The 19,573-nt window shown below is 31.5% G+C and overlaps 2 protein-coding genes across 2 annotated transcripts; both read left to right on the top strand.

The window, feature by feature from the left end:
• The first annotated feature begins 4,163 nt into the window (after nucleotides 1-4,163).
• On the top strand, nucleotides 4,164-12,255 carry LOC124837071 (mannosyl-oligosaccharide 1,2-alpha-mannosidase MNS1). Its single transcript, XM_047312356.2, has 14 exons — nucleotides 4,164-4,583; nucleotides 5,198-5,245; nucleotides 5,705-5,890; nucleotides 6,268-6,380; nucleotides 6,788-6,853; nucleotides 6,987-7,158; nucleotides 8,601-8,690; nucleotides 8,998-9,122; nucleotides 9,275-9,340; nucleotides 9,583-9,691; nucleotides 9,771-9,872; nucleotides 10,418-10,498; nucleotides 10,569-10,739; nucleotides 11,565-12,255. Exons 1-14 carry the CDS (start codon nucleotides 4,425-4,427, stop codon nucleotides 11,802-11,804), a joined length of 1,728 nt encoding a protein of 575 aa, XP_047168312.1. The 5' UTR covers nucleotides 4,164-4,424; the 3' UTR covers nucleotides 11,805-12,255.
• A 2,254-nt stretch (nucleotides 12,256-14,509) lies between these two features.
• LOC124837076 (Cation efflux family protein) lies at nucleotides 14,510-19,557 on the top strand. The gene is made up of 13 exons (XM_047312361.2): nucleotides 14,510-15,040; nucleotides 15,136-15,190; nucleotides 15,292-15,424; nucleotides 15,608-15,663; nucleotides 15,986-16,100; nucleotides 16,234-16,291; nucleotides 16,381-16,499; nucleotides 16,975-17,094; nucleotides 17,185-17,286; nucleotides 17,370-17,442; nucleotides 18,551-18,618; nucleotides 18,928-18,988; nucleotides 19,064-19,557. The coding sequence occupies exons 1-13, from the start codon at nucleotides 14,842-14,844 to the stop codon at nucleotides 19,186-19,188; spliced, it is 1,284 nt and encodes a 427-aa protein (XP_047168317.1). The 5' UTR covers nucleotides 14,510-14,841; the 3' UTR covers nucleotides 19,189-19,557.
• The last annotated feature ends 16 nt before the right edge of the window (nucleotides 19,558-19,573 follow it).

The raw sequence follows: 19,573 nt of genomic DNA, 5'->3' as shown, positions 1-19,573 counted from the left end.
AAGGTGTTTTTTGATTTCCTACCGTTAGGTGGTGTTTTACCATTAAGTTCTTTTAATTTGAAGATACTAAATGTATAGATACTTCATCACAATATGACATGTATATTTCGCTCATGGTATCATTTTGATTCAAATAAACGCTTCTTTTGCTTTTGTCTCTTTGTAGATGGCGTTTAGCTTGCTCAGACTTTCTTATATGTTTTAACAATTATGTCTTTTAATTGTTTTAGTTAAAGACATCGTCTCGACCTGTTTCTGTTTTCGAGTGAAACCAAATACCTACTTCAGGTATTTTAAGTATTGAGTGTTTAACTTAGTTCTCCCTCAGACACCTTTAGACAAGACATCATCTAGTCATGCGTCTGGTTGTTCTAGCGTAAGTGTTTTTCTATTTCCTAGGATCTAAGTGTTTTCCTATGATTTCTATGTTTGGGGTTCAAGTTCTAATTTTGGTTTGTTTGAGGTTTTGGCTCTACGTTTTTAGTGTTTATCATCTAAGTTTTCTACTTGTGTTTTGTCCTACGTTTCTTATCCTGATTTCTTTACTATTTTAATCTTTCTTCTTGATATGTTTTGTTTCTTATCCTACCTTTGTGAAGTTTTTATTTCATTATCTTTTGGCTTTGTGTTCTTCTTTTCCTGACCTATGTCTTCAAGTTTCTTTAGAGTGATTTTCTTCTATTCTAGGGTTATTCTGTCCTAGTGTCTAGAGGGTTGGTTTTCTCTTATGGGTTGAGGTGTTTCTGGCTGCTCTATCCTATCTTGAGGTTTTTATAGCTTAGTGTTTTTTATCCTAAGGATGGTTCTATAGTTTTATGGTTTCCTATTAGAGTGTTCTAAGGATTGATTTCCTGTCCTAAGTGTTTTTCTAGTTAAAGTTAGCTTTCCATACACAGAGACTTCTTCATTTATGTTATTTAGTTAATTTTCAAAATCAAGATCAAGGTTTCTTGTAGATGATCTTGTCTTGTAATACCTTGACAATTTTTTTCGATTTTCTACCTGGACGAGCTTATCCTGTGACGAACTTGTCGTACCTTAACAATTATGTCCAAATTCAATGTGGTGGGAAACACGTGTTTCCCACTACACTTGAACCTGTTTTGTCATTTACCGATGGATAACTAACAAGTATATTCGTTGATAATTATCGACGAATACAAACCTTAGGTAATTATCATCGAATATAGCCCATTGATAATTACCGACAAATATAGAGCGTCGGTAATTATCAGCAGATATAGACCGTTGGTAATTTATCAATGACCATAAACTGTCATGGCAATTGTTTCCGACAATGGAATCACCAACGGATCTAAGTCCGTCGATAATTTGTCGAAAAACATGCAATACCGATGGATTTCAGACGTTATCGATTGCCTATATTTGTTAATAATTCCAGGTTTTTTTTATAGTGTTGGTTTAAAAGTAATGAAAATATTTAATAATAACGTGAATTTTAATAAAAGTTTAATTTAATCTCAATTCATAGAGGAACAAAATTGAGACCGAATTAAACAAAATTAACAAAAAAAATTGGACTAAATTGAACAAAAATAACAAAATTTAGGACAAAATTGAATATAAGACACTAATATGTGGCATTGACGCTCATACGTGGCATTGGTACTGACTTGACACGTGCTATTGATATTGTTTTGACACATGGCACTAACATTACCATATGGCTCAATATTGATTTGACCTGTGGACAATTTTTTTAATATTAAGAAAAAATCTAAAAAATATTAATATTTAAGAAAAAATAAAAAATTAAAAAAACCACAACCAAACACGTGGCACACACTGTTTAGGTGTCGTTAACGATTTAGACGACGTTATGAAAAATGACCAAATTGAACATAAATTACACAAATTAGGACAAAATTAAACACTAAAAAAAATGAGTCTCACATTAAACAAAGTTGACGAAAATAAGGACAAAAAATGGTATTAAGCGTAACAAAATATATGACCAAATCTCTATAGTTTGATTACGTTATAACATTCTTTAATACTATATATTTACATAATATTTTGTTAATCAGCTAAGGTATAACATTATTATTATGATTCTTCTATTAATTATCACACTCCCTCTTTTACTTAAAAGATTCAAACTCTCTTATTGACTTGAGCGTCAGAAAGTCTTTTGCAAGTGGATTTTTTCCTATGTTCCAACCCTCAGGAGTACACATAAGGATTCTTCAATAAATCATAGTCATAGTCGAAATCCTGATAAGAACATAAAATAAATTGGTTATACATCGTATATTATCCGTATAATAAGAAAATATTTCAACTACAAAAAAATAATAACAAAACATAAAGATAATAACAAAATATCAAATATCTATTATACAATAATATATGTTAATATAATGTCAACTTGTCATACACGTCATAAACTTTAGGTCAGCCTTTGGATGTCTCATCCATCTTTGAATATCAAGTCTAACTTTAGACAATTGAGATTATATAAGTAATAGGGTTAAATATGTTTTTAGTCCCTAAACTATTGGTCATTTCTGGTTTTCGTCCCTGTTTCAAAGTAAGCTACAATTTGGTCCTCATTCTTTTCGAAACGTTCGTTTTAGTCCTCGAAAACTAAACACTGTTTAAAAATTTGGTCCTTATTTAGCAACAAATGAGGACTAAAACCAAAATTCCGAGGACTAAAACGAACGTTTCGAAAAGAATGAGGACCAAATTGTACCTTACTTTGAAAGAGAGACGAAAACCAGAAACGACCAATAGTTTAGGGACTAAAAACATATTTAACCCTAAGTAATATAAACATTGATAATATTAAATTTGTTAGCTAATAATGTTAATTTGAATATTTGTCTTAATCTGTATAATTACATAATTTCTATTTTTTTATTAATTAGGATATGTTAGTCAATTTGAATAAGAGAACTTTTAAAAAAGTTAAATCATTTTCATTCATCTTAATTTTTATAAGAAAATCTCAAATCAGTTATCTTATTTTTTTTCTCAATTTGGTTCCTATTTAAAAAATTTGATGCAATTAAGTCATTCTCGATAGTATTGCACTAACATTATTGAAAATGTGTTATGTGTCAATTCATGAGTTTTTTTAATATACTTTTAATTTTTATTTTATTTTTTAATTTAAAAAAGATAAAAAATTGTCACATATCAAACTGATGTAGTGCCACGTGGTACTGGTAGTGTATGCGGGCAACGATAGTGTCACATGTCATTATCATACTAGGTGTCATTGTTTTGGTTTTTTTATTTTGTCTCAATTTAATTTTTTTATTTTTTAATCAATTTTGTCCCACTCCAAATTCAAATATTATACAAATATTTTTATTAAATACTTTTTAATTAGATGAAGTTTATTAATATTTATATTTTACATTGAACTTTATTTAAAATTATTTTTAAATTTATTTGTTTAAAATTATTTTTAAATTTTTCATTTGAATTTGTAAAATTATTATTTTTAAACCGACTCAAAATTTGTATAAAAATTATTGAATTATACTCATTTTAAAATATACAATAATTTAATAAAAATATTTGTGTAACATTTATATAAAAATTTAATTAATTTTAATTTTGAAAGAGATAAAATTATCGTATTTTTTATATACTAAATTAAAACAAAATAAAAATAAAAAAAAATAAATTGAGACTAAGGTATGTCTTGAAATGTAACAATTAAAAAACATAAGAAATAAAAAATGAAAATAAAAATAATTTAAAAAGTATTTATGAATATGAAAAAAATCATGACCGTAATATGTTTAACAGTGTTAATATAATAATGACAAAAAAAAATTGATAATCAAATTTTTTAAAATAAAAACCTAATTAAAACGAATACAAACAAAAGAAAATTAAAAAAAAATTGAAATTTCTCTAGAAAAATAAGTAGGAATGGAATAATTTAACCTTTGAAAAAACTCTCTTGTAACATTAACAATTCTAAAATAATTAGAATATTTAAAAGGTCTTATGAAAAAGGAAGAAAAGAAATACTATTTTATTTAAAGAATTTGTTACTGTCTTATGAAAAAAAAAACTGAATTATAATTAAAATTAAATATGGAAATTTCTTACCATTTTAGTTTTGGTTTGTTTGGTGATAAGGTGATTTTGGTAAATATGAAATCTGTGTTTCATTTCTGTTTTATAGGAATTGACTTGAATTGAGCAATTGGAGAATTGAAGTCTCTGCTTCGTCTTCATCTGCTCTGCAATTTTGCAGACTGAATTGAAGAGAAGGGAACACAAATCTTCAGATAAACCCTCAAACTAAGTGTTCAGGTTCCGACAAACAGATACGTATATTTGAAGAAACAAACGACCGGCCGTTTTGTTCCTTAAAAAATTGTGGGTCTGCAACACAAACAGGGACGAGGTTGGTGTGAACCTTAGATCTTGGTTTGGGAATGGCGAGGGGTAGTAGATCAGTGACGAGTAGCAAGTGGAGGTACTGCCACCCTTCCTATTATCTGAAGCGCCCGAAGCGTCTAGCTTTGCTCTTCATCGGTTTCGTTTGCGTTTCTTTTGTTGTGTGGGACCGTCAAACCCTGGTCAGAGAGCACCAGGTACGTGCTTTCAGATTTCGATCTTGTTATTTTTCCATGATCTTTGCCAACACCTGTGTGTTGATTCTGTTTGTGTTGTTGGTTTTTCGTGATCGCCGTCTTGAACTTGTATGCAGCAAAGAAATCTGTGTGGGACAGTGTCGTTGGATGGATTGTTTTATGGGGGAGGGAAGTTCATATTTATAGAATTGAATGGTTGGGGTGGGTGTGGCGAAGATTATATTCCTTGATGAGTTCCTTTTTAATATCATTTCTGCAATATATTATGGGTATGTTTGGAAATCATTGGAAGTGTTTTTGAGAGATTCTCTTATGGAAATATTGAACTTTTTTGTAGTAGAGAAACTCCTAAAACTCTCAAATGCACTTCTGTTGTATCAAAACAGCTCTAAGTAGATGTGATGTGAGATTTCATATTTAATTCCTGCGAACTACCAGAATTAGAAGTACCGTTAGTCAGACAGAATACTGTAATGATAGATGGTGATTATCTGGTTTAACTAGGACGTGCTATTTTTTACTTGATTTACAACTTTGTTTTCAATATATCTCTGTGAAGGGAGAATGAAATGTTTTTTTGGATTTTCGGTGTATAACGCATCTGCTGAATACAGGTTGAAGTTTCTGAGCTGCGGAAAGAAGTTACTGATTTGGCACATTTGGTAAGAGAATCAAATTTTGGGTGTGTTGACTGACTCTTCTGCTACATTTAGCCCTGTCTGTTGTTCCCAAGAAGCATTTCATTTTTGTTTTGGAAAGAATAAGCGCAAGCAATGAGATGGGCTTTACATATATTGCATGTCCTGCATGAATACTGGTTTAATCTGATTTAAATCTGATAGAACCTTTGGAATACCTCACTGCAAAAGCTATCTGCTTGTAATTCGAGAGCCCAAGGCCTTGTAAACCCCACACTAGAATCCCATACTTCCTAATAAAATCCTCCTGTGTGAATTCTCATTTTTCATTCAATCTTGCATAAAACTATTATTAGCTTGTAAAATACTTTTGTTATAGCTCTTTCTACAGCCTAGGATTCTTATTTGATGAATTTGATATTCTGTTACGAAACTTTTTTTCTTTTAATCTTCTTGGGAGCTAAGCATGTAGACTTATTGCAGCTGAGTGAGTTAAATAACAAACAAGGTACTTCTGGGAAGATTGACCTGAGTACTAAAGTTACCAGGTCCAGCAAAGAGGTGCTAGATGATCCCATTGATATCCAGAGGAGGGAAAAAGTAAAAGAAGCAATGCTTCATGCTTGGGGATCTTATGAAAAGTATGCATGGGGCCAGGATGAACTTCAGGTTTGTGATTCTCTATTAGGAACTCATCAACCTTTCACTCTTTATTTAATGATAGTTTTTATAAGTATTTTCCATTTTGGGTTCTTTCAATATGCCTAAAGTTTCTGTTGCAAGACTTCAAGTTCAGTTTCTTTCCCTAGACGTAAATATTATGGAGGTCTTGCCATATGAGGCTTTAGTTCTCTTGTATTTTTGCTTCAGTTCTAAAACATGTAACAGTTTAGGATTGATGTGAAAAAAAAAAATAAGGATGATGCATTTATGCCTCAAAGCCATTAGTGAGTCAATAGATGGCTCACTTTTTCTTTCAATGCATAATCATCTAAAATATAATTATTTTATCCATTCTCTAAATTATTTTTTTTTTGTTCCACTAGCCACAATCAAAGAGTGGTGTCAATAGCTTCGGAGGTCTTGGAGCAACATTAATAGATTCTCTTGATACGCTATATATTATGGGTCTCAATGAGCAGTTTCAGAAGGCACGAGAGTGAGTGCACTTTGTGACTCTATAAGATGAACTTATAATCTTGTTATTTTTACTTCACTCATATGTCTCGCTTTATGTTTGGAATCAATAGTAGGGAGGTTTCTAAAGTTATATTTGCAATGATACTTGCATGCCGAGTAGAAAATTCAGTTTATATTATTTTCTAAGTTTCTCTTTCAATTTTTAATGCTCTGCCCATCATATAGTTCAACTCCTAAGATTTCTGATATGTATTTATTTGCCCTACTCACTCTTCACTGCTGAATTTTCTTTTTCTGAATGGAGACATAGTAGTTATCTGTATATATTTTAGTCGCTTGCTATATTCATCTGTTTAATGTTTTATTGAAATACTCTTGGTTATGCTTTGTTGCATTCTTGGTCATAATAAGAAATTGCTCTGACAGATGGGTTGCAAACACTTTGGATTTTAACAAGGATTACGAAGCAAGTGTTTTTGAGACAACCATAAGGTTACTTTATAAGGTTTACTTTGCAGTTGAAGTCCCTTCCCCATTTACAAAATTATATTTTTTAACTCAAGTGTTAGACGACTAATATTTTTTTATTACTTTACTTTGTTGGTCTATTTCCACCAAAATCCAGAGTAGTAGGTGGTCTTCTTAGTGCATATGATCTTTCGGGGGACAAAGTTTTTCTTGACAAAGCTAGAGAAATTGCAGACAGATTGCTGCCTGCATGGAATACGCCTACAGGAATTCCTTACAACATCATTAATTTGTCACATGGACGAGCACACAACCCTAGTTGGACTGGGGTAAATTTTAGAATTCTGTTTATGCATTTCAGTCTTACTGAACACCAGGAGATTTGAAATATTCTTCAATGGATTGTAGTCCTTGATTTTAACTACTTGGAATTGTTTACATTTTCATTATCCTCAGGGGGCGTTAGCTACAAGGAATTATTTTTCATCCCCAAGAATCATTCATGGGGATAATTAATTGGAAATTATGATACCTAGGAATGGCTAAATTTTGTTTGGTTGGTGAAAAATATTGCTGTAATTATTTATACAAGTTTTTTTTGAAATGAGGAGGCAGTGTGTAATTTTTATCACGATCTTTAACTTGTTACTATGTTAAATGATTTAATAAAAGTAGGGTGATTTTTTTTAGTAAATTTTTGTTTTTAATTGGGAAAGTTAATTTCTGACCTTCTCCCAAGGGAATGATTTTGTGAGAAACTTGGCTAAAACCCACTCTCAAAAAACTGTCTCCTGGGAATGTTATTTGATGAAAAATTAAACAAAATATGGGTAACATACTTTCCCAACTTCATACTCTCAGGAAACTAAATATTTCCTTTTACCAAAACACCCTCTTAGAGCCAGAGATGTGACTTTGACGGGTTATATAATCTCTGGTCTTATTTCTCAAGCTTTGCTTCAAATTGGTTTTCAAACAATTAATGAAAATACATCTCTTATTCAAGGCAGTTTTGGATGAGCTTTTAATGGAAAACAAAATTTATTTTGAATGCATCTCATATAAGCCCTTTTTCCTTTCAAGTGCTTCTTATTCAAGGCACATATTTTTTGCTTTAACACAGTGCTCAAGAAGTTCCTTTTTTGTTTTTGAGCAGCCTATCCTTTCAAAATTAGGTTTAGCTAGGTCTTTTTTCTAAGCATCATGAATTGTATATTTCCAGTCTTATAATTTGGGATTATGCCTAAATCAACCATACAAAACCTACTTCTAAGTTGAAGGTTGTCCCTACTTATACATTATATTTTGGTCATATTTTAGACAATGTGTGATCTTCAACACACCCATCTTATGCCCTTAACTGGACTCTCAGGTGTGAAGTTTATGACTTGACATCTGCTAGTGGTCCAATGATAAGAGCTCAATTATGAGAGGGTCCATAGGTCCAACGACTAAAGTTAGTGTTGACTCTAATACTATTTTTATAATTTGAGTTTTGATCTACCTTAATCATACAAAACTAGTTTCTAAGGTGACAATCATCTACCACTTATATATTTTGACCAGATCTTTAGATGTTGTGAGATATCCAACTAATATAACTTTATGTGCATAGCAAAAGCATACCTGTGGGATCTTTTTCATTGTAGAAAAACAGTATTTCATCCCTCTTTATATATTTACAGGCATGAATTTTGGCTGCTTGATACTGGAAGTATCATTGACACCCTCATCATAGTCTCTAATTCCTTTTTGTTTATATTTTGTTAAGGGTGAGAGTATCTTGGCAGATTCTGGCACTGAACAACTGGAATTCATTGTTCTATCTCAAAGGACTGGAGACCCAAAGTATCAGCAGAAGGTTTTTAGCTTTCATTCTATATGTTGTACTTTTTAAGGGACTAGATTAGAGTGATGGTTTACATTTATGTTGGTTGAAAACAGATATAGTTACGGGCAGGCATTGCACTGGTGGTAAACTTTAGTGTTAAAATGTGCTAAATTGATGCCACACTGTTTGTAGCACTACTGCCATACTTGTACTTAGTTGGAGCTATTTTAGCTAAGGGCAGTTACTTGCTTATGCCAGTATGCCTTTCATTTGTATATTGCATGTCCGAGCCATTTTTCTAGCAGTGCACTGATTGGTTTGCACCATGCTTTTTCAGGTGGAAAACGTAATTATCCAGCTAAATAAAACATTTCCTGGTGATGGATTACTTCCCATCTACATTAATCCTCATAGTGGGGCAGCAGGCTACTCTCCTATCACATTTGGGGCCATGGGTGATAGGTATTAATACAATTTTGAGCATCGATATTTTGTTGATATGATCATAACAAACTTCTGAATTTATTAATATGATCTGGATTTTGTTGAATTTTAATAATTTTATCTGTATTTTTTAATTTGGTCTATTGGTGATTGGCACAATATTGTTGCAGTTTTTATGAGTACTTGCTCAAAGTTTGGATACAAGGGAATAAGACATCGGTCGTAAAACATTATAGGTGAGAATAATGCATGAAGATATGTTAATTGATGAATTCCTAATTGAATCCATGTCATTTTAATAGACAATATTAGCTAAAATATAATTTGATTTCCTTGGACTGATGAGATAATTTATATGTTAATCTTTAGAATTTAATGGCCAAATCATTTCACTTCTTCTTTCGCATAAATATTGATTAAGTGTAAGTATTCTTTAACTCGTTTTTTTGTCCATTTCTTCCGGGAATTATGAAAGCAGAGATATGTGGGAGAAATCAATGAAAGGTCTGTTAAGTTTGATTCGGAGATCAACGCCATCTTCTTTTGCTTATATATGTGAAAAGAATGGAGGATCTCTCACAGACAAAGTATGATATCACACTTACAGTACTTACCGCATGATGTTCTGGTTTTGGTATAATTTCTCATTCAACTGAGTACCTACAGATGGATGAACTAGCATGCTTTGCTCCGGGGATGATTGCATTGGGATCATTTGGTTACAGTGCTGCTGAGGATTCACAGAAGTTTCTGTCACTAGCAGAAGAGGTATATTTTGATAGCCTATTTAATTTAATAAACCCTTATGTACTTGTTCTGTTGACTGACAGAGTTTTGGTCTTGATCTGTCAATTTACATATGGTCTTCACACCTATACAAGCTTAATTTTTTTCTGCTTAGGATTTTCTAAGCTGATATGAAAACAGCTGTTTGGAATCAAATCATGAAGTTATAATTTTCATTTATAATTATGATCTCGGGCAAATTAGCATGCATTTTCAAATCCTTTTTTAAAGGGTTGGATGTTTCTATCTATGTTTACTCTTAGGAAATCCGTTTTGCCTTTCTCTATGCACAGAGTTTATCATTGGTTTAAAACAGAAAATTGGTTGAGCTATAACTAAGAATTTTGTTGTCATTCATATAATTATAGAATGTGAGTGGAAGTAGTGGCTGTGTGTGATGTTTTAATATGAGATGACCTGTATGGAATCAGACGAGGCATTACTTCTTCAGTGCATGTGCATATTTTATTGTGCAATGGTATCGATATTATGAAGTAATCACTGATGATATGTACCTTTCTTTGCAGCTTGCTTGGACATGTTATAACTTCTACCAATCAACTCCAACGAAATTGGCTGGAGAGAACTATTTCTTTCATTCTGGGCAGGTTAGTTATTAGCTTATTTGTGCCATGAAATTTGATGTGTGTGATCTGAAATTTATTTTTGAATTTAAAGGACATGAGTGTGGGCACATCATGGAACATACTGAGGCCAGAGACAGTTGAGTCCCTCTTTTACCTTTGGCGTCTAACTGGCAACAAAACATACCAAGAATGGGGTTGGAATATATTTCAAGCTTTTGAGAAGAACTCCCGCATAGAGTCAGGCTATGTTGGACTGAAGGATGTAAGCGCACCTCTATTTGACATCTAATAATGTGTCTCTGTATTCAATACGTCCTATCAAAACTTTGAATTCTTTGGTCTGGCTCATCATTGAAAGCATTTATTGAACTAGGCACTTTGATAGATGAGATAGAGACATTCTATGTGTTTTTCTCAATTGAATGCTTAACTTATTTTCATAGGCAATAGGTGTTGAAAATTATGTTTTTAGGTTTTTGCAGTTATAGTGTTCTGTTTGGACAAATCTCTCCATAAACACTTCAAATAGAGAAAATTAGGAAGGAAAGAAAATGAAATTTTTTTCTCTATAAACTAAAATTAACTGATACATAAATTAGAAAACAATAATTTAGAAATTTTTCATGACAAGTTTTTCAAATTATGCATAAACTAAAAATAAAAAACAAATTTTAGCTTATGAACAAACTCATTTAATTTTTTCTTCTAAAGGACTGTTTAGATAATTTCTAAGACAGAAAAATAAGTAGAAAAAAAGGAAATGAGTGTCCAGAAGTTAAAATTAGTTTATGCATAAGCTAATTTGTAGAAGTTTTCTCTTTTTGACTTCCCTGAATTTTTAATTTTTAACTTTTAACTTGTACATAAGTTAATTATAACTTATAAATAATTTTATTTATGTATTTATTTATTCTTATCTTTCTGTCCTAGTAGAATTGTTGGCATGGGTCATTGCTTCTTACTCTAATGATTTCTGCTAATTTTCTTTCTTGCTTCCTTTGATGTTTGTCTAATGCTTGACAACCATTTAATATCCCTGGCAACTATTTTGCTTACTCATTTGGCATAACTTGTTCAAATTTCTCAGGTTAATAGTGGGGTCAAAGACAACATGATGCAAAGCTTCTTTCTTGCAGAGACCCTGAAATATTTTTATCTTCTCTTCTCGCCTTCTTCAGTCATCCCATTAGATGAATGGGTATTCAACACAGAAGCCCACCCTCTGAGGATTGTGACCAGAAATGAAGGGGGACTAGATAAGAATTTAAATGAGAAGCAAAAACCTTTTTCTAGAATAGGTGGCAGAAAAGAAGGTCGATCAGGTTAGATATCCATTCTTCTCTAATCATTGCTGATTGAACCCCTTTTACCAAAACTGTAGAACAGCAGTTTGTTCTATTATGGTGGCTTGAAAGATGTCAGAATTTTCTCATTGGGAGGAGGTTGAGGCTGGGAGGAGTAATAAGGGTTCATTCAGCCACAAAACACCATCTAATATAGGAAATAGTTCCTCATTGATGTTCTTAAAATGGGTTTATTCAAGGTGAAACTGAACTTTGATTGATGAATGACCCTTCTGAAATTCACTGCTAGGAGCTTGTTGCCCTTTATTTTTTATTATATTTTTCTGGAACCAAATTTTCAGGGTTCTATTGAGGCAATATATCTACGAAATACAAGATAATCCTTGCATGTTTACCATTTTCTTTATATTGCATTACTTGTTACTGAATTTTGTGAACAGCTAGTTATGGTATTATAAGTGGTTCTGTCTTCAACCATTTTCTAGGTTTTCTTTTCGACAAGAAAGAAAACCTTCATTTTTTGTTGTCTGTGAACATGGTTGATATCACTTTGATGTCTGTCCATTAATATTAATATTTGGAAGAATTAACCATACAGTTATTTCTTGGGGATCACTTTTGCCAAGAAAATTAAATATAGGAACAAAATCTCCTGCAACTGTCAAGAAAATACATTTAACTGTATAAAAAGAAAAGTAAATTACACTTTTGAATAGCTTCAATCTACTTTACTTTCAGAATTATATACCACTCCCTCCTAAGTAATTCTCAGTTCCTTTTAATCTGTTTCTGAAGAGTTCTAGGTGAAGTTAAAGAATTTAATATAGTAGTTGCGAACTTTGTTATTATTTATTTTGCTTCTACTCCATAGTAAATGCATAATATAATTAATGAAGAATTAGATTCAAATTTTAGACATCCAAAAATAACTGATAATTAAAAGTGTTTTAAAACCTTAAAAGTAGAATAAAAAAAGAGAAGTGCCATGATTTTAAATGTTTCAATACATACAAAATGGTTTATTGTCTCACTCTACTGTCTGTTGTTATTTGCTTTGTCAAATATTAGTTTTAAGTTTCTAATATAGATTTTGGAATATTACAAAATTAAATTATTTTGAGATTTATTCTCTTAAGTGTAGAAAATGAAATGCTATGAGATATATACCCATGATTTAAAACGAGTTTAGCTTATGAGGCGTTTTAATTTAAATCTAAGTATAACGTAATTTTACTTTAATTTGGTTACTTTCGAGAAGAATAATTTAAGATTTTGAGTGAAGTTTTTAAGTGAATAGAAAAATTGTTTAAAAATTGTTTAAAAATTGAGCTTAACCAAAGAGTGAAAACTTATAAAGAAATTACTTGTGTATTTTTTACATGACTGTAGTTCTCTTAATGCAAAATTTTCGATGCTGATAAAGCTACTGTTATATTGGTCTTTGGAGTTTATCGATCTCATTCTAAATTTAGCTGTTACTTTTACATTAATTCGGAAATTGATAAATATTTTTGAAGCATGCTACTTAAAATTTCAAAATAAATTTACAGTGTTTTTGTATAAGGAACTTTAAAAGGATAATTAATTTTTTAGAAGATTTTAAATGTTTAATATGAAATATATTGATTGGATAAAAATTTTAAAAAATTAAAATTCTAAAATTTCATTAGTTATGGGATTACTTTAAATAGTTTTAAGGTTTACCTAAATAATAACAATTTAAAATTTATCTTCTTTTCTAATTCATGTTCCTTTTTTCCAATTTTCTTCTTAACTCGGTTTTGTTTGGAGTATTATTGTTTTTATTATAATTGAGACATTGTCAAAATGATTATTATTTTCAATTGATCTGGATTAAGGATTTTTTAATTGGTGATAATAAAAGTTATCTTGTGATTTAAATTGTTATAATTTTTTTAATCAGTTTTATAAATCATTATTATTATTTTGTTTGTAATTAGTTAGTGTTTTCACCGTTAATATTGACGATTTTTTTTTGTAGAATTTGTTTCTTCAATTCATTTGTGTTCTCAATATTAATTTTTTCAATGTATGTAGTAATTTTTTAAAAGTTTTAATTAGTAACTTAATATCTATATTTAATTATATAATTCATTTTGATTTTATATTTTATTAATTAAGTTTTAATAGATTTAAATAAAAAGAATCTCGTTACTGATTAAATTAGCATTAATGTAATTAAAAATGTGTCATATATATATATATATATATTTGATTCTAAAATTTGATACATGTCACATTTTAAAAACACCAATTTAGCATTAAAAAGGAAAGAAAACTCAATCCACTTTATTTTAAAAGTTAGAAATTGAAAAAAAAAATCAAATTATTAATTAAACATCTTGATAAAATTAATATCATAAAATTACTTACATCAATGTCAACTTAAGTAACGTGATCAACTTTAACATGAAAGCAAGATCAATTGTGAGCATAATCCTAAAAAGTATAAATATTAATATTTTTACTTTTTAATGATTATTGAATATTTCAATTATTTGTTATATTAGTTACTGTATTTTATTCCATTAAAAACTATTAATTTTACTTTCTCCAATTCTAATAAAAATAAATAATATTGAGTAGATACGAAAATGTCATGTCAAAAGAAAAGATAAAACTAAAATAGTAATAGTAAGTAACTAAATTTAAGTACAGAAAAATTACATTGTTTTTGAATTCTCATAACCTAATGCACTACATTTTCCAAACCTTTCCCAAAAAAACTTGTTAAGAAGAAAATACTGATTTGGGTATGATGGTGTGTGCGTTTCAGAGTTGCAGCAGTAGTTGATGACAGAGAGAAGAAGAAGAGCTATTATTGGCGCATTAACGTTTTTGTTCCTTCTTCTTCTCCTTCACTTCACTGTGCTAATTCACTTCTCATTCACACGCAACGACACTGGATAATCATACAGTAGCTTAAAGCCCTAGTTTCCTTTCATTTTCATTTTCATTTTCATTTTTTCATAACTCAGTTTTGAAATTCGATCGTCGTTTACTTCCACTGCGCTGGGTTCCATCAATAATTGTGAATTAATGCGAACATCATACAATCTCCTTCGCTCCCGCTTCCGCCGCTGCCACTACCACGCCGCCGCCTACCGTTCCCTCTCCGTCGTATTCGTGAAACCGGACCACCATCCGCCGCCTGTCGTTCCCTCATTTCCGCATCCTTCGAAACCAAAACAGTTTGTTCTTCTCGCCTTCAATGATCATCGCTTCCCCTGTCATCGCAGTATGTCTACTTCTCTTGTCATTCTACTTTTCATACTTTCATTATCTTATCTTATATGGATTATTTCGTTCGTTCACTTTTTTCTGCTTTTCTAGGTTTCTTCACCAGAGCCAAGCCTGCTCAGAACATCGAATTCAACGACCGGCACAGGTTCCTTTGATTTGTTTAATTATTTTTATTTTAATTTAGTTTGTCACGATAATGCTTCCCTAATTTGGCTGCGCTTGATTCTGTTCGTTGTGTTACTGTAGTCAGCGAGCTGTTAAAACTGCATTGTGGTGTAACTTTCTTGTTTTTTCACTCAAGTTTGGAGTATGGTTAGCTTCCTCTAGTCATGTTATGTTAGCTGAAGTCGTCCACTCAGTTGCCGATTTTGCAAACCAGGTATATTTTATGTTATAAACTTAATTTTTGCTTATTTGTCTATGGATGATTATTAGAAAAACTTGTTCAATTTTTTTTCTTCATATTGAGAATTTTTTTGAAACATAGCTAAGGGAGTTCACATTGGAGTGTGATTCTTAAAAAAGCGACAATCTGATGTGTTCTTAATAACTTATTTTGTAGGCGCTACTTGCTTATGGTCTAAGTAGCTCAAGACGTGCACCAGATGCTATTCATCCGTGAGTTAAATACTGTTGATTATATTTGTCGCCAGTGGCTCCTAATTTGTTTGTTTTGTACTCAATATGGAGATTATTTCTGATATTGAGTATGCATTGCCTTCACTTGCTCTATGATTCAGGAACTATTGTGCATGTAATTGATGAAGTATATTGGTTAGGAGTTGGATATGGTTTCTGTGAACAGTCCTTCAATCACTAATTGTGCAAAAGTTAACTAGACTCAAAATATAATAGTTTACTGTGCCATTCATTTGTATTTCGTGGGCATGGATTTGGAATTTTATCGGTGTGTTAATGTTTCTCTCCTCTATTCCTGTAGTTATGGCTATTCCAAGGAAAGATTTGTTTGGTCCTTGATATCTGCTGTCGGAATATTTTGTCTTGGTTCCGGGGCTACAGTTGTTAATGGAGTTCAGAACTTGTGGATTGCACAGGTATTTAGCCAAATTGGATATTTGAAATAAAAAATTCAACTTTCATTATACGTATTTGTCAGTTTGCTTGTTTTATTCTTCTGTGAATTCTCTCTGATTTAAGTTATTGACTTTTGTGGACTTTCTTTTTCAGCCCCCTGAGAATATGCATTATGCAGCTTTGGTTATATGTGGTTCATTTGTCATTGAAGGTACTGCTGTCTGCAATTCAATCTGGGTGAAGTCTATTCTCCTTTGTCTATTTTAGTCCTTTTCTTTTTCAATGGGCATTTTCTGTTAGGTGCTTCTCTTGTTGTTGCCATACAAGCTGTTAAGAAAGGTGCAGCCTCAGAGGGAATGAAATTAAGAGACTATATTTGGCGTGGCCATGATCCTACATCTGTAGCTGTGATGACAGAGGTGATAACTTGTTGCACTTACTCAAATTTAGTTCCCAAGCATGTTCAGGTGTATTTGGTTTAACAAGAATGGTTGATGGATCTTGTTTTAAGGGAGGCAGGGCTAACTTTTAGAAATAAGATTTCGGGATAGATTGCATTGCTTTTTTCTTTACATATTTGGCTGCATTTGTGCTCAGAAACAGCTATTTTGAAACTTGGTATGTTTTTGTAGTTATTTATTAAATGGGACTTCAACTTTTATGCGCCCCAAGGGCCATGTTAAAGAGTATGTATCTTTGTTGTCTTTTTGCACCAGAAAAAGAAGCTGGAAGGAGCGACTTATATTTTGTATTCCTGAAAGGAGTTGCATATTTCTCTCTTTAATGGACTCTGGGATATGAATTTATGTTTATATTTAGTTTTTAAACCCCTCTATCAAGAAATTGAAATTTTGTCTGGTTTTTAATTCTCATATATGGTGGCAAAATATGCAGGATGGTGCAGCGGTAGCTGGCCTTTTAATTGCTGGGGCATCATTGGTTGCAGTTAATGTTACTGGAAATGCCATTTATGATCCCATAGGTTCCATTGTAGTTGGCAACTTACTTGGAATGGTAAAAGGGGCTCAGAAGTCAGCAAAAATACCCCAGGCATTTGGAGTGGTATCTGTTTTATTTTAATTCCATGCTGAATTAACCATGCAGGTAGCCATATTTCTTATCCAGAGAAACCGACATGCTTTGATTGGTAGAGCTATGGATGACCATGATATGGAGAAAGTACTTCATTTCTTGAAAAATGACCCGGTATAAGCTTTTTGCTAGTTTCTATTGGAATCACATAATAACTTCATATCATTCATTTCACTAAGTTAACTTTTGTGCTTCAGGTTGTGGATTCCCTCTATGATTGCAAAAGTGAAGTTATTGGACCTGGTTTCTTCAGATTTAAAGCAGAAATAGGTTACCTTTCTCAACTTTGTTGCTACTTTTTGTGGTTTAGGTTGTGATTATTGCATAAAAAAATAGTTGTAGGATATAATTCTAAAAATCCTATGTTTAAAATATGGCCCATTTGTTTGTGTTTTTTTGTAAAAAGCAAAAGGAACTTTTTAATTGAATGATATGTTAAAATAATTATTATATTTATTTAACTTTGCAAAGAAAATTTACCGGGCATGGTCCGACTCAACAGCTATTGACATGAAGGCTATGTTTGGGTTGATGGAAAGGAGGTTAATGAAATATAGTGGCATTATGTTCCTTTATTTGGGTTGGTAAAATGACAATGGAATACAATAGAAATTAGTGTGGACTTTATCCCGATGTTTACCTTCCTTTTTCTCCTTAATTTGGGAGGAATGAGATGCAATGGAAATTTTGTTTCATTCCATCGTAAGATATCATAAGTCCCGACAATGCAATGGATTTTTCATTCCATTATGCTCTATTCTACTCTATTTCATCTCAACTCTCTGTATCAATTCAAAGACAGCGGAAACTCCTACTTTATTTCAATAATCTCCCTTATCCTATATATATATATATATATATATATATATATATATATATATATATATATATATTTATAAATCCTACTGTCTTACGGTTTTTTATATTTTTCGTTGCAATTTTCTGGTTATTTGAATCATATGCTTATCCTTCTCGGGTTCAACGTATATATCCTGCTATTTATGTGCTCTCGATGTTTCTATTGTTGCTATCAATTTGAATTAGTGCTAAGAAGTCAAAACTGCAGGATAAGATTACACTTTGATGGGGAAAAAAGCTTTTATGGTATAGTTTTTTCGAAAGCTACTCTTTATAATTTATGACAAAGGCATTAAAACTGCCAGAGGATTTTTTTTTTCTTTACTTCCAAAACAAATTTAATCAAGTATTTATCTATTTATAATTAAAAAATGTTGTTACTTTTTAAATTAATAGCACAAACAAACAGAATTAAAATTGGAGATTTCTATATAATGAATTCAAATTTCATAAGCATGTCAATTCATTTAATAATAATAATTAAGAATGATGTTAAATCTGATCATTCTTGTTAAAACAGATTTTAATGGAGAGATGGTGGTGCAAAATTATCTTGAACGGACTGGACGTGGAGAGTGGGCAAGACAGGTAGATATGCTTTTATAATGATCATATAAAACCTCTGAGAATATACTACTATGTTCTGCTGCTTTTTATTACAAGCTAGCAAAACAGGAATGCATTTGCTCTTTAGCCTACATGGAAAGAAAACTATCCTAGGGCATTAGTTCACATTTAAACAATTATGTATTCTGGCTCTTTGGGCATGACTAGTTAGGTTACCTCCCCCTTTCAGCTGTCTGAATCTTTCAACAATAGTTCTATCGTGCGGCTTCCCTGTCGTTGTGTGGTTTATAATCTTTAGATAAGTTTCATAACAGCCAAGTTTATTGACAGTTTCGTGAAGCTGCAAAGAAGAAGGATGACACTGCCCTGATGAATATTATGTCAAATTATGGTATGCACCAGTAAACTTGATATTTATAGTCTTACTAATAAGTAATTGCATGCTTACAGTTGTAAGATGTGACAGGTGAGGAAGTAGTTACAGCTTTAGGAAGTGAAGTAGATAGGTTAGAAAAGGAGATCCAGAACCTTGTGCCTGGTATTCGGCATGTTGATATCGAGGCCCACAATCCTCCAACAGAGATTCAATAAATTCGACACCCTATTCTTATTCATCTATATCATCAAAGCATTTATGAAAAATTGTTTTTGCTCTATCAAGTCTCGTTAGTTCGGAAGGACGTTCGAAGCTGTTACATGCCTCAAGTTGGACAACTCTCGATAATTAGTGCACAAGTACTCATGTTTTCCTCTTCGCCGAGAGGTGACATCTGAGCAACCTCTGGTGTGAAAAACCATAAGGCATGTAATATATATTAAACAATGCTATGTTCAATGAGTAAGTAGAAACGACAACTTTTTTGTGTTCCGCAGTTCCTGTCACTCGCAGCAAGTATCATAGTTCATAAGTAATTGAGGTATTATATTAACGCATTCTTTAATATATTATTTTTGACCCTATATTATTAGTTAAAAT

This window comes from Vigna umbellata, chromosome 1 (assembly GCF_029865625.1).
Source record: "Vigna umbellata cultivar VRB3 chromosome 1, Vumbellata_1.0, whole genome shotgun sequence".
NCBI lineage: Eukaryota > Viridiplantae > Streptophyta > Magnoliopsida > Fabales > Fabaceae > Vigna > Vigna umbellata.
Note: the sequence above shows the minus strand (reverse complement) of the source record. Positions and strands in the feature narration are given on the sequence as shown.